Source organism: Peromyscus maniculatus, chromosome 7 (genome assembly GCF_049852395.1).
Source record: "Peromyscus maniculatus bairdii isolate BWxNUB_F1_BW_parent chromosome 7, HU_Pman_BW_mat_3.1, whole genome shotgun sequence".
Classification (NCBI taxonomy): Eukaryota; Metazoa; Chordata; class Mammalia; order Rodentia; family Cricetidae; genus Peromyscus; species Peromyscus maniculatus.
Window position 1 is genome coordinate 39,249,622 of NC_134858.1, and position 13,919 is coordinate 39,263,540.

Below are 13,919 nucleotides of genomic sequence, written 5' to 3' on the forward strand. Positions count from 1 at the left end.
TATATTCATGTGCTAACAAATTTTTCCCATATGAAAATATAGCCTACTTTTTAAATGAATTCCCAATAGGAGAAAAAGTTTCAGAACTTGAAATATGCAGACACACGCTCAGTCAAATACCATGTCTGGCCACTGCCTGTCCTAACGTGTGTGTGTCAGCAAAGCCGGGCTCCTACCTTCCTGAAAGGGACAGATGACACCTCAACCACTTTTTCTCCCACTTAGAAAAACACAGGGACTCCTGAAGGTCATGATTTATAATTTGAGGCCCCGAATTATATAGTTTTTCTACTAAGTGCTACTTAGTATCAAATTTCTCAGATGTAGAACACAGCCTGGGCAACAAAGTGCCAACTCAGAAGTCTACTTCTCTCAAGCAGGAGACAGTTATATTGAGAAAGGACTGTCAGTAGACTGAGTACTGGAAAAGAGCACTGATTCCCTATGAACTCCCCTAATTACCAAGAGCTTCTTCTAAAATCTGTTAAGTACAGCTAAGATCAAAAGGCTAGCAAAAACCACCTTGCACACTTCCCTCTTCTAGAATGTCTTCGTCTCCTCTCTAACCATACTCTACATTCTCTAAGGGCTAGTTAGCCTTTGATCCCTCCTTGATAGTATTATCTTCTAAATTTCATTCTCAATCACCGTGGTTTTCATTTGGCTCAACATAAGCTACATTGTGTTATAGCTTCATAAATGTGAATGTCGTGTAATCTAATCCAAAAACCTGTAAAGATCCTCAAGGGCAATGGCCCACCCTGTACTATTTTGTACCCTTCAAGTTCCTTGAAAGGGTATGCACTTGAAGGATTATTCCCCAAGTATCAGTCTTTACCCTGTAAAGACAACTAAAATATCTCTGGCCAGTCTAGAAGAAAGCAGTTCTATGAGGCTCTTTAAGAAAGCACTGGAGGGGTTGGGGATTTAGCTCACTGGTAGAGCGCTTGCCTAGCAAGCGCAAGGCCCTAGGTTTGGTCCTTAGCTCCAAGAAAAAAGAAAAGAGAAAAAAAAAAAAGAAAGAAAGAAAGAAAGCACTGGAACCGTAACATGCAGTGATGACCATTTGACTCATAATTCAAAATAAAGGCGCTCATTCACAAATAAGGCAATGTTGTAATGTAGCCCAAACAATCACAGACAAATACATGTTCTTTGTTCTACTTCCCTTACCTTTCATGGGAGAGCCCTGAGGAGTGGCTGGGACATGGACTCCCATCCCAGGGCCACGGCGGTAAGGGAAGTTTTCAGGACTGTATTTTTCACACAATACTTGCATAAAACTTCTTCCACTAGGCTGGTCCATCTTCTTTTCTGAAAAGTCTACAATAAACCAAGAGGTCATCAAAATTATCTACTTATTCACGTGAGAATGACTTTTTTGTTTATGAGGCAGGAGGCTGGGCACTGCAGATGTGTACAGCATACTACCACCCCAGGCCAACTTCTACCGTGGTGAGACTAGGAAATGTGCAGAGGACCGCACTGATCTCAGCATGGTGTGCACACTATCACTAAAAGGTAGTCCAGCACTCAGAGGAGGGGGTTCTTCCAACCATGGATAACAAGGATGCCTTTGGTTGGTATAGAAGGTTCATGTAGTAATTAGAAAAAGACTGAACAGAAGGTGCAGATTAAACATCAGGCTAAATATGAATAGTTCATACGAATCCTTTAGTACTGTCCCTTGAAATTTATTCTTTCCCCACAGTAACAGAACCCTTGTGTGTCTGTACATGTGGTGTGTGTGTGTGTGTGTGTGTGTGTGTGTGTGTGTGTGTGTGTGTGTGTGTGTGTATGCATGCGCGAGCGGGGGGGGGGGGGTGCATACTTGTTTTTAGAAATGTATGACTAAGCTGTGGCTGATGGGATAGAAATCTCTGCGGTAATTTCCAGAAATCTTGAAGACAGTCAGTGCTTTCCACCTGATCTTCCGCTTCCTGTTTCCTCTATTCTTTGCCGTAAAACAGATGCCTTGCTGGAACATGATCTGGGAAATAAACCTGATGGGAGTGAACAAGAGCAAAAGGGACCCGGGTCCCCAAGATCGCTATGGACCTAAGCTCTCAGAGTGGCAGGTACCTTAGGAATTCCAGTGACAGATAATAGTCTAATATAAGTCACTGTCCTTCTCCATCTCCTGGTCGCTTATAATTCCAGTGACAGATAATAGTCTAATATAAGTCACTGTCCTTCTCCATCTCCTGGTCGCTTATAATTGGACCTAAGCCTACCTAATAGACAGTGCTATTTCTTCTGGTGCTGAATTTAGGTGACTTCTTCTCTATTTAATCTCATCTAAGGGCCCAGACACACAGTAAGTCTAGCACTTTCTCTGCACTCACGCACACATTAAAGGAGAGAACAGCAAACACGCTGACCTCTGACAGCCTGGTAAGCCACTACCCTAAGGGACTGGCCTGTGCTCCGGGTTTCACATCAGCCAAAATACAGGCAACCACGATTAGTCTGCACACTACTTTTTAAAATTAAGGTAATCAAGAAAAAGGCTTAGAAATGGCACGGTGATGAGAGTGCACAGGGGCCTATGAATAACTTCAAGAAACCTGGGGTTGCCAAAGCAGCTGCAGGTAGGAACTGCTGTATACTCCATCAGTAGCTGAGCAGAGTGCAGAGAGCTGGCCTTGGAGGAAGAACACGGCTTGCTTGTTTGTATGTTTGTTTTTAAACTCATCTTGGTATTTGAGCATTTGACCAATATGATGGGACTGGGACCACAGGGGAAGGAGTTAGGACGACACCACACAGACAGAGGAATGAGATGAGACCTGGGCTACTACACCAGGGGACAACCAGTGAGCATGGCTCGCTCAAGATGGGGTGAGCAAGCAAGGTTTTGGGGAATTCCAGGGGCTCACAAGGGGAGAGGTGGGCTGTCAGGTTTCTGGTGCTGACCGCTGTAACGAGTGTCTTTAACTAGTCAGGGGGTGGTTAACTGCACTTCCTCCATGGACAGTGTGGGCACTTGGCGACACGGCAGGAAGCAGCATAAAGTTGGGTGAGCAATATTGGCTGAAGATGGAGACTCGGACGTCACCTGAATACAGGACATGCTACGAGGAACAACAAGACAAAGGCATTCTGGGGGCAGAAGAGGCCATGAGTGACAGAGAAACGGAGCAGGAACAACCGGAGAACAGAGAGCACAGCCAACAGGCTGGGACCTTGATGAGCAGTGAAGGAAGGTGGACGAAAGCCCCTCAGGACAAGGCAGGAGCCGGGGCAACTGTCAAGATTTCCTCCCTTAAACTAAGAGTGGCCGGAGAGATGGCTCCATGCTGAGCAGCATTTGATGCTCTCCTAGAGGACCCTGGTTTGGTTCTGAGCACCAACAAGACAGCTCAAAACTAACTGTCTATAACCCCAGTTCTAGGGGATCCAGCACCCTCTTCTGGCCTCCTCAGGCCCCAGGAACATGTGGTACACACACATATGTAAGCCAACACTCATGCACACAAAAAAATAAAAATTAATAAATCCTTAAAAACAATTAGAGCTGTGAATGCAGCTACACATTAGCTAGGGAGGCGAAGGACTGGAAGACACCAGCGGGGGCAAGCATTAAAGAGCTTCTCGGGAGAATGCTTCCAACTGCTCACAGGGAGGGCTGACATTTACTTGACTGTAGCAACACGGCTTTACTTGTGCTTATGCTTATATAGTTAAATAAGCCAAATCCTGGGTCTTTTTCCCGGGCTATTATACTAGCTCTACCATTCAATTATACAGAGAGCAGAACTGGAGAATTTTCTATCTTCCAGTGTGATTCACAGCACCAAGTGCAGCATGCTGTGTATGGCAAGGCCTTGATAAATGTTGCTGACTGTTGAAATCATTCATCTCCAGGGTGCAGAGTAGAAGAAGCAGAGACTCTGGGAAGAGGGTAGATTGAGCCCACTCAGTTTTCATCACTTAATAGCCTTGTGACCCAACACACAAGGTATCTACCTCCTGCAGTAGCAAATGTGCCAGCCAGTATTTCATTTTTCTGTAAAAGTAAGCACATCCATCCAATTCCTATGCAAATTTGATCGTTCTGTCCTTAATAAATGGTAAAATTATATGTATACCAAAGAACTGCTTTAAGATAAATTTTTATTATTATCAAGAAATGTTGCCGGGCGGTGGTGGCGCACGCCTTTAATCCCAGCACTCGGGAGGCAGAGGCAGGCGGATCTCTGTGAGTTCGAGGCCAGTCTGGGCTACCAAGTGAGTTCCAGGAAAGGCACAAAGCTACACAGGGAAACCCTGTCTCGAAAAACCAAAAAAAAAAAAAAAAAAAAAGAAAAAGAAAAAGAAAAAAAAGAAATGTTTGATTTATATATTTTATCTATGTAAAAATTTCTGGGATGGAAGAAGTTGTAAGTGGACAAAGTTTGAAAAAGCCATGATCTGTGGAGTACTTGGACCCTAAGGTCCCTGGAGAGCTCCAAATGAGCCGTGTGCATTACAGGGCTGCAGCAGAGCTCCAAATGTGCCGTGTGCATTACAGGGCTGTAGCAGAGCTCCAAATGCGCTGTGTGCATTACAGGGCTGTAGCAGAGCTCCAAATGCGCTGTGTGCATTACAGGGCTGCAGCAGAGCTCCAAATGCACCGTGTGCATTACAGGGCTGCAGCAGAGCTCCAAATGCACCGTGTGCATTACAGGGCTGTAGCAGAGCTCCAAACTCCAAACACTGCTGTTCATCCTCCATGGGCATCGCGGTGAGGTGGAAAACCAGGACACAGGAAGTTTATGCTTCTCACAGACTAGGGACACATAAACTAGTTCCTAACCTCTCTCTCCTCCTCACCCATGGATGATCTCAACATCCCCCTCAGGTTTGCAGCAAGAATTCAAGAGAAACAGGACACAGAAGCAGCCACTAAGGCGCATGTCTTGTGGAATCAGTGCAGATGCCTAGAACACAGACGTTCACTGAACACGTCTACCCATGGAACGCGTTTTCTCTGTATAATTTGCCAGAGGAAGATTGTGGAGTCTATTTCACGAGTGTATCACAGGTCACCTTGGAAACACCTTAAACACAGGGCTGTTCTCTGTTTAATTCCCATATCTGTAAGCTTCCTGTCGGCACCTGTTTTAGTGCTATTACTACATGACCATTTATTTCACTGATCTACACAGTGGTAAGTGTCTGAAGAGCTACCGTGGGCTTCGGGAACCCGAGGATTGAAAGGTTCTTTGTTCATGTGCAGTCACCACCGTCAACAGCAGACAACACAGACCAGATGCTCTCTCTGCCACTAGTAAACGCCACCACAGCTCTTAGCAACGCCTGTCTTGAGCAGGACACCAGTGGAATTTTTAGAAATGGTTACCAAAAACATCGGAGAAATTACACTGTCATCCTCCATAAATTGGCGGTTCCAAAGGCCAAAGTATGTGGGGAAGGCAAACTGTCGCTGTGGCGATCAAGGTCTCTATGTTCAGGCAGCATCTCTGATCTGGAGGCTAATGAGGCACGTACACCTACGTAGTTCAAGGGCAGCTAACTGGACACAACTGAAATGTAGCCCGCACAAGCAACACAAAAGCGAACACTTATTCAAGCGAAGGTATGGGCCAGGAGATAAGCAAGCGTGGGAACTTCGGAGTTTCCCCTTGAGTCTTCAAGCCTGAGCAGAGCTCTTCCAGAGCCAGACCTGGTGGTACCTGTCTATAATCCTCAATGTTTGGGAGGCGGAGGCGGGAGAATCCGAGGTCCACAGCAGCCTGGACTACAAGTGATTTCTAGGCCACCCTGCACCACACAGTGAGGCTCTGCCTCAAAATAAAAATGAGTAATAAAAAAGGCCAGTAGTACAGTTTGGGGATAGTGTCCTTGCTTGGCATAGACAAAGCCCCAGGTCCAGTCCCCGAACATTCAGGATGTAAAAATATGTAGTGTTCTCTCTGAGATTACAGAGGGCCCCTGGGCCCCTTTACTGGTCCTTTCCCAGCCCAGTTCACTGGAGAGCCTCCCAGCAACGCAGGCTGCCCACATGGACACATGGCTGTCCAACTGGAACTTTAAGAGGCCCAAATGGATTGGTAACACAAAATCTCCTCAGATCTGCTATACTCTGGGAGGAATGGTAGGTGGGAAAGGAAGGCTGAAAACCAAGAAGACTGAAAAATGAGGAAATGTAGAATGGACAGATCTTTAACTGTAGCCTTTTAAAAGGTTTGAGGGTTGCGGGTAATCTATGGCTTTCTGGAAATAACAGGAGTCAAGTTACACCCATCTACCTCTGCAGTTGGCAGAGTTCAAATGCATTTTACACTGTTCTGAATCGGTGCTTGAAACTGGCGGGCCAGGAATCTTGGGTGATGCTGCTGGGTTCCATTACAGGTGGTGGAATATGTGAAAATCTCAAATCCTTTGTGCCGCAAGATCCCGATCCAATATCCTGTACAGCACCTGGAGCCAGTGACAACAAGCAGGGGAGGGACATGGAGCACAGAGCACGTCTGCCAGGGGGCTGCCTATCAGAGCAGAACATCCTGTCGCACACGGACACTATCACACAACCTGGACGTGGTGTTCCCACCCAAAAAGGGTGAGATTAAATAAGTGTGAAATTCAACATAGCCGAGAGCAGAAAACGGGTTAAAGCTGACCTCGGATGCGAAGGTCAGTCCAGATCTACCCTCTGATGGGAAGCAGTGTCAACGCTGTCCACAGAAACAGGGCGGAACAGCGTGCTTCATAAACATAAACACTGCAGCCCTGCTCACAACTTCCCTGAGATAGAAAGACAACTTCAGAGTGCCAAAATGTAAAATCTAAACCTGAGGAAGATAGAATTATCGGCTTGTATACACACAGACTACCTCTGGAAGGAAACAGAGCAATGAGCTAGAAGTAGTACAGCAACCGAGGCTGAGAGAAGGAAGGCTCAGCTGAGGGAGGAGGGCAGAGAGGAGCCCGGCCACTGCCGACTATGAGGCAGCTGACTCAGCAGACCCAGGCAGGCGCCATCTTCCAGGGCAGGTGTTTTCATGTAACATATACAGTATGACCTAATGGCCTGTCAACTGTTTATTATTTATCTATTTAATCTCCTTGGGATTGACAGTTTCTATGAAAAAAGAAGTCCGAGTTGGCTTTTGTGACATGTGGAATGTATAGTAGTCTAATACCTTTAAAGGAATGAAGAGGAAGAAACAAGAACTAGAATGGATGATCAAGCGGAAGCAAGCAGCGTTGTATAAATGCAGGGAAGAAGGAGGAGAGCACATACCTGAGCCTAGGAAGTCAACTTCAGCACCGGGACTAGGGGAGGGGTGTAGATGGTGACAGGAGCCACCAGGTCCCACAGCTCCTCGCTGCAAAGCTCCACCCTGGACTATGGACCATGCAGCAGGGCTACAGGGACATCCCGGCATGCCTCTACCAGCCAAGTGCAATTACACAACCATTAAAGGAAGCAGATGGACTTGGGAGCCTTGGAACTCGGGCCACCAGGTCACCACTGACTAGAGACCAGCCAAGGGCTTTCACAGGGGAGCACTCTCTGGCTAGTCTCAAGGGCCGGAGTTACACTTTAGGAAAAGAAATAAAAACGAAGCCGGATGGTGGGGATGCACGCCTTTAATCCCAGCACTCGAGAGGCAGGCGGATGAGTTTGAGGCCAGCCTTGGCTACAGAGTGAGATCCAGGACAGGCACAAAGCTACACAGAAAAACCTTGTCTCAAAAAAACAAAAACAAACAAACAAACAAAGGAAGAAGAACGAGAAAGAAGTAATAAAAGTGACATCTGGCCTAACCTAGGAAACACCGTTTGGTTTGGACCCACTTCTGTACACTAACAAGTCAGTCTTCTCTACTTATCAGAAGGACACAATGGCAGCGCATCGGACTCTATTTATCCAAGGAAGGCGGATCTACACTCTGGAAGCACCTGCCAATACCCACTTCAGAATAAAGCAGGTGAACGTTCTGTGTGTCTGCACCATTCCCCTTAAGGTTCTCTCAGTCAGATGATGTTTCTTTCCATTTTAGATGTCTGCTTCCTTCAGGCGACAAACTGACAATGGGAATCTCTCAGAAACTGTTGGGGCAGGGGATAAACAAATGCCTTTCTCTCTCTCTGTGATTAATTTTTAACTTGACCGAATCATCCCAATCAGGCTGACTTGCCTGCTCATTGATGTATTAAATAGGCACTTCCATGGAGTGTATTTCACTTAGTGGGATCAGTGAACATACATGCACCTGAATCTGTACTGAGCACTAAAGAAAGGAAGAAGAAACAAAATTCAAACCCTGACTTGGGGTATTTGCCCCTAGAAGGAAATACAGGAAATACATGAGATAGCACCTGTATAAACAAGTCACACAGAAAGAGTAGTGGGGGTTGGAGAAATTGTTTAGGAAGTAAGAACTTCCTGTTCTTGCAGGGGACCTGGGTTCAGTTCCCAGCATCCATGGAGTGTCTCACAACTGTCTCTAACTCAGTTCCAGGTGGGGCAATGTCTCTCCTGAGCTCCATAGGCTCCTGCACACATGCAATGCATGTCCACATGCGCACACACATACATACACAGAGGCACACACACACACACACACACACACACACACACACACACACACGCACACACACACACACACACACACACATGAAGTGCTTAACTTTTGAAAGTATGATGAAGTAGATGAATCCTGGGCCATCTAGTGGGAGGGCCAGTTGGAGAAAAATATTCCAAGTACAAGAGAGAAAGGAACACGAACAGGCAGGGAGACCTGAAACATCACCAATACTGTTAGACTCCAGGGAGAGTGGGGGTGGAAGGCACAGATGACTGCCCAGGAAGATGTTCAGACTATGCTCTCCTTGCTCAAGCCAGAGGTTACCCTGTGGAGTCATAAGAAAGATAACTTTTCATGGAGCACTGTGGACCCAGTGCAAAGGTGAAGTTCCTGATCTTCAGCAGGAGAAAGAGAAGTCAGAGAGATGGGGTCTTACGAGCCTTACAGGGCAGAGCAATTTGTTCACGTCAGGGAAAGTGCCAACAATTTCAGCATAGACAGGGGAGTTGAAACCAGGCCCCGGGGAATTCAGGAAATAAAAGAGTCAGTGGAGACGAGAATATGTGCCTGATCTTTGAGGGGCTTGGATGGATGTGGAAGAGATGAACAGCTGAAGAAAACCCAGAGGTCAATAACTGTTTACTTTTAAGGTCAAAAAGAGAAATGCACTGGCTAAGTAGGAGTGTCTGGGAAGGTCAGCAGGGCAGCCATAAGTGACATAACAAGGCCCAAAGAAGGCACACGCCTGGGTCACTTTCCACTCCCCCCCCCCCCCAGGATATAGCTTCCCTCGTTTTCCCCCTTTACTTTCTTAGTCTATTTGACTTTCACTAAGTGTGGATTCCTCCCTTAACCTCATGATGAAAAAGCTTTCTGTTTTCGACACCAAACCTCGCTAGATTCCTCAACACTGTATTCTAGGAAGCTGCAGGTCTTCACTTACTTCATTTTCTGAACAAGTGTTTCTGGCCGACAGCACAACTGCGTCACCCCTGAAACACAATCACTTTAGGACAATGTATGGATATGTCATGTGCTTCCGCCCGGTAAAAACTTTAAGAATCTAAAGATGAGAGTCTGCTATTCACCTTACTGATTTTAAAAACTACATTATCTGATCTGAATGTTATAAAACTTCTGTTTGAAAGTAAGCAAACAGTAAGGTCAGAACCACAGGACCTGTAACTCCCGCCCTGGGGCGTTCCTTTCGTTAGCTGGGCTAGACTTGCCAATACGTGCAGCCAAACGCCTTCCTTCTCTGAGGCAGACATAGCCACAGCCACACCAGAAGACAGAAGTCAGTGACAGATTCAGCAACCTGAGCCTGAAAATGCACCTTACGGTTTGTCCTTCCAGACCACGTTTTCCAGGCTAGAGAGATGTGTATTTTCTACTCAAAGATTAAGTGGCTTTTAGACATATAACTTTAGAAGCTGCCTTGAAGTTTCATGAAAAACTTTCTGTGTCCATATGTACATAGCTACAAAATCCCTGTTAAGGGTCTTAATCCCCTTAACAAGGTGTTATAATAAAAGTCACAAATACTAGCCATGCCTTCCAAATGGACACCTCAGGACACAGTCCAAGGCAGTAAACAGGTTGGGTCTTCTCTATGACACTCCCACTTTAATCTGTACTGAAGTGATGTACCCCTCAACTCTGTTACCTCTGGGCATCATGTAAGATATCTACCCAGACGCCCTCTTGGGTTGAAAGGTAAAGAAAATGTAAAGAAGTAAAGTAAAGTAAATGCTAATAAACGCTTAGAGCTGCCGTGCAGAGACATGGTTAGGCAACTTGCTAACTTTACTCTTCACATTCCAGACGCAAGACAAGTCTAGCTGATACCCCATCCTCACCGCACACCATATCACCATGCCCTCACACCCGCCAATCGCCTTATTCCCAAAGCCTCTTTGTCAACTGCATTCCACATAACATCTTAACATAATATGTACCACATCACACTTTCTTGAATATATATATAACAATGAAAACACCGGCAGATGAAATACGAATTCCTCAAATTCTTCATCCCTAGACCACAGGTCTAACACCTCCACAGGTCTTACAAGCAACATGAACTTTAGACCCATTTGACAAAAATTTCTGTCCTTGAATTAGTGACATCAGAGATGCCAAACCTGTGGCTTTATGTTACCAGGGGAGCTCTGTGTTCTCTACTGTGGGCCACACAGAACTAAGACACACTCAATGTTGGCAAGGTTATCTCAGCTACAGGAACACATCAGCAAACACAGTTGATACCTACATTTGCTGTCTAGTGTATTCAAGCACAGTACCCAAAATGCCTGGGGGAGGAAACATAACAAAGTACCTCTTCATGCAAAACTATTTCAAAAGTATTCACTTCTAAATAATTCCTCATGTTCATAGCTTCTAAATGACTAAAAATGCTGCAGACCAACTACCTACGTCCCTATTAGGCACTCTGAAACAGAAAACAAAATCCTTCCAGATACTCGGCAACCACAACACAAAGGTTAGCACTTACTATGCTCTTTACTTCCACATCTTCCACAGAGACTCCCCCCTGAAGCCCTCCCACCCAGCTCCTTCCCAAACAAATCAACACTCACCCTGACCTTTCCATTTGACCCTGGTCCCATCTGGAGAAATCTCACGGCTCCATCAGTGTACTTACTCAGAGCAGGATTAGACACATTTACTCTTGAAGCAATGTCCCCAAACCAAATGTCCCCACACAGAGATTAACAATCACTTTAAAACCTAGAATTTTCCACAGGCACTCTCTGAAAGAGACACGCTCACACTTATCTGTATTTGCAGCCTGGGAAACTGAGGGGATTTGCTCAGGTTTCTGGGGCCCGACCAGCATGCTAAGTCATCCTTCCTGTTTCTAATCTGCTGAGCCATGCTGACTTCATTAAAAAAGGAATATATCATGTCAACAGTATACAGCACCACATACAAACCCTAGAAATAGACTTTGCTAAAGGGGATGAAAATCATTGCAGCCAAAATTCTTATTATAACTACATCAAAGTCACTGAACCCGAGCACAAAACAGTAGCCCTGCCTGGCCATTCACCAAAGGGGTAAACTATTCCCAACTACTCGGTCCCCCGAACAGCAATGCAGACTTCCCCCTCCCGAATGGATTGCTTATGCACATTTTCCTGCAGCTACGAACCACAAGTCTAAGGTCATTACCTAGCTGTCTCCAGATGACTTCATTATCTCCGCACTACAGAAGCAGCAAGGCAAGCTGCCATCACGGCCAAGTCTCATCAGGGACAGACAGCTAACGTACCACTCAACAGCCTTCTGGAGATAACAAAGCACTCCAGTAACCATGGGTTCACAGATGCAGAGAGTACGCCAAAGTTCACTCATGAAAACAAAGTCGCAAGCTCCTTCCCATGCAGGGCTTCGGTACCGCTGCCTGTGGCCGTGAGTGCTGACTCCGGAGCTGGGCTGCCTGGAACCAATGACAGAGTCCACCACCCTGTGTGGCTGTGGACACGCTGCTGAAGATCTCCAAGCCTTCCTGTGCTTATGCATGGGAAGGATTCATAGAGTGCCCCTAAATTCTACCTCAGAGACCTGCTGAAGGACAAAGGGAGCGATACCAAGGGAAGCACTGAGCAGAAGAGGCACCTAAGAGATGCTGGTGTCCCTCATGTCTACTACCCCACCACTATTAGCTCTGAGTGACCAGGGAAGCAAGAGTATCGGGTTGGACAGCTTACTTAGAATTATTGTTAAATAGACTTGATCTGGCTTCTCAGGGCCCATGACTTGGCTGATTAATGCCAGTTAATGAGACAGCACAGTAAAAATGTCTGATGTTTATAATGCCTTCCTTGTTAACTGGATGACTTTCTGTCACCTTTCCACCTGCCTGAAGGATAAAATAGGTTAAGTCGTAATAAATGCATTTAGATATCTGATTTATGAAGGATTAAATCATCATCTATACATTTCTTGTAATCATTTGTCAAGTTTCATGAGAACACACGCTGCTAAATGAATGAAAGCTCTTCTTTCATAAAGGGTACTTGCCTTTATAAAACTTAGGTCTTGGCCAGGCAGTGGTGGTACACAACTTTAATCCCAGCACTCGGGAGGCAAAGGCAGGCGGATCTCTGTGAGTTCAAGGCCAGCCTGGTCTACACAGCTAGTTCCAGGACAGCTAGGGCTACACAAGAAACACTGTCTCGGAAGAAAAAAAAAAACAAAAAACTTAGGCCTTAAATTATTAATGATGCCCACAAAAAACATGACCTTAATGAGTCACTGCAATAAGGGTTTAATAATTTAGATTTGTTTTCAACATAGTAAGAATTGAAAATCTTTCCTAATTTGCTTCTAACTTATGGATGAAGTAACAATGCCATGATTATAAATAAAAGTATCCTCCAAAAAAGGAAGTCCTATTATTGCAATAATGGCATATGTCAATCAGAAAACTTAGTGTTTAAAGTCATCACACTAAATTATTAAGATAGAACATTATTGAGATACGTGTATGGCAAGGACAGTGCTGAAACTAATGATCTCCTGAAAAATCACCTCCAGTGTTTCACAGCTCCATTCTGCAAGGCTTCCATGTCTCAAAGCCATCTGTTTGCTAAAACGTACCTGCAAATCAACACTCAGAATTCCTGCAGTTACTTGTGGATACATGCAGAGGGTCGAAAATGTGAGTCACCCAGTGAGTGCCTGCAGTGGGTGGGACTTTGCCTTGAGTTCCAGGTCTTATACTGTAAACAAGTTCCCATTTGGGGATCTACTCAGTGCTGGGTTTTTCATGGGTTTTGTGCTTCTGCTGAGGTCGCTATTTAAGAAGTCTCCCAAGACTAGTGCTGAAATGTATGTACTCCAAAGACACAGGAGGCTCTCATGTGCCTCATGGAGAACACACACCTGATGGACAGTTTGACTCGGACAAATCACAGTGCAGTGAATTCACTGGCAACCAAGCAAATAAACATGTGCCTTGAAACAGATCCATAAAGAAGGTTATGTACTATCATTGCTCATTTGACAGACCATGTCTTCAGGGTCACAAGCTCACAGGAACGAACCTGTATTTCCTGTGGGAACAACTGTTCCACATCCACTAACTCAGGATGACTTTGCAGAAGAATAAAAACTTGGTTTAAGAACAACTCTAGGGAAAGAAGACTAGACCAAGAGAAGAGAAAACAGGCCCATGTACGTAAGATAGGAAGGGGCAGAGAAATCAGCAGAAAAAACTTAAACCAGTCAATAATTAATCCCAGAACAGTGACTATACATCTGGAAAATAAAAATAAAAAGAGGAGAGAGAAGAAACTGAATGCCAAGCTCAGAGCAGCACAGGGAAAATCTCGACTCCAGATAAAAGGCAAG

The 13,919-nt window shown here is 45.3% G+C and overlaps 1 protein-coding gene across 2 annotated transcripts in view; it reads right to left on the bottom strand.

The window, feature by feature from the left end:
- Tbcel (tubulin folding cofactor E like) overlaps window positions 1–13,919 on the bottom strand; it is a 60,176-nt gene that overhangs the window by 37,190 nt on the left and 9,067 nt on the right. Inside the window, exons 1-2 of one of the 2 annotated variants that reach the window (XM_015999732.3) lie at window positions 7,250–7,827; window positions 1,174–1,323 (exon numbers count right to left, since the gene is read on the bottom strand). In XM_015999732.3, coding sequence (XP_015855218.2) covers window positions 1,174–1,323; window positions 7,250–7,394 — 295 coding nt within the window. In that variant the 5' untranslated portion in view covers window positions 7,395–7,827. Of the gene's footprint in view, window positions 1–1,173; window positions 1,324–7,249; window positions 7,828–13,919 lie in introns of those variants that run through there. The other variant, XM_006981238.4, reaches the window with a different exon arrangement.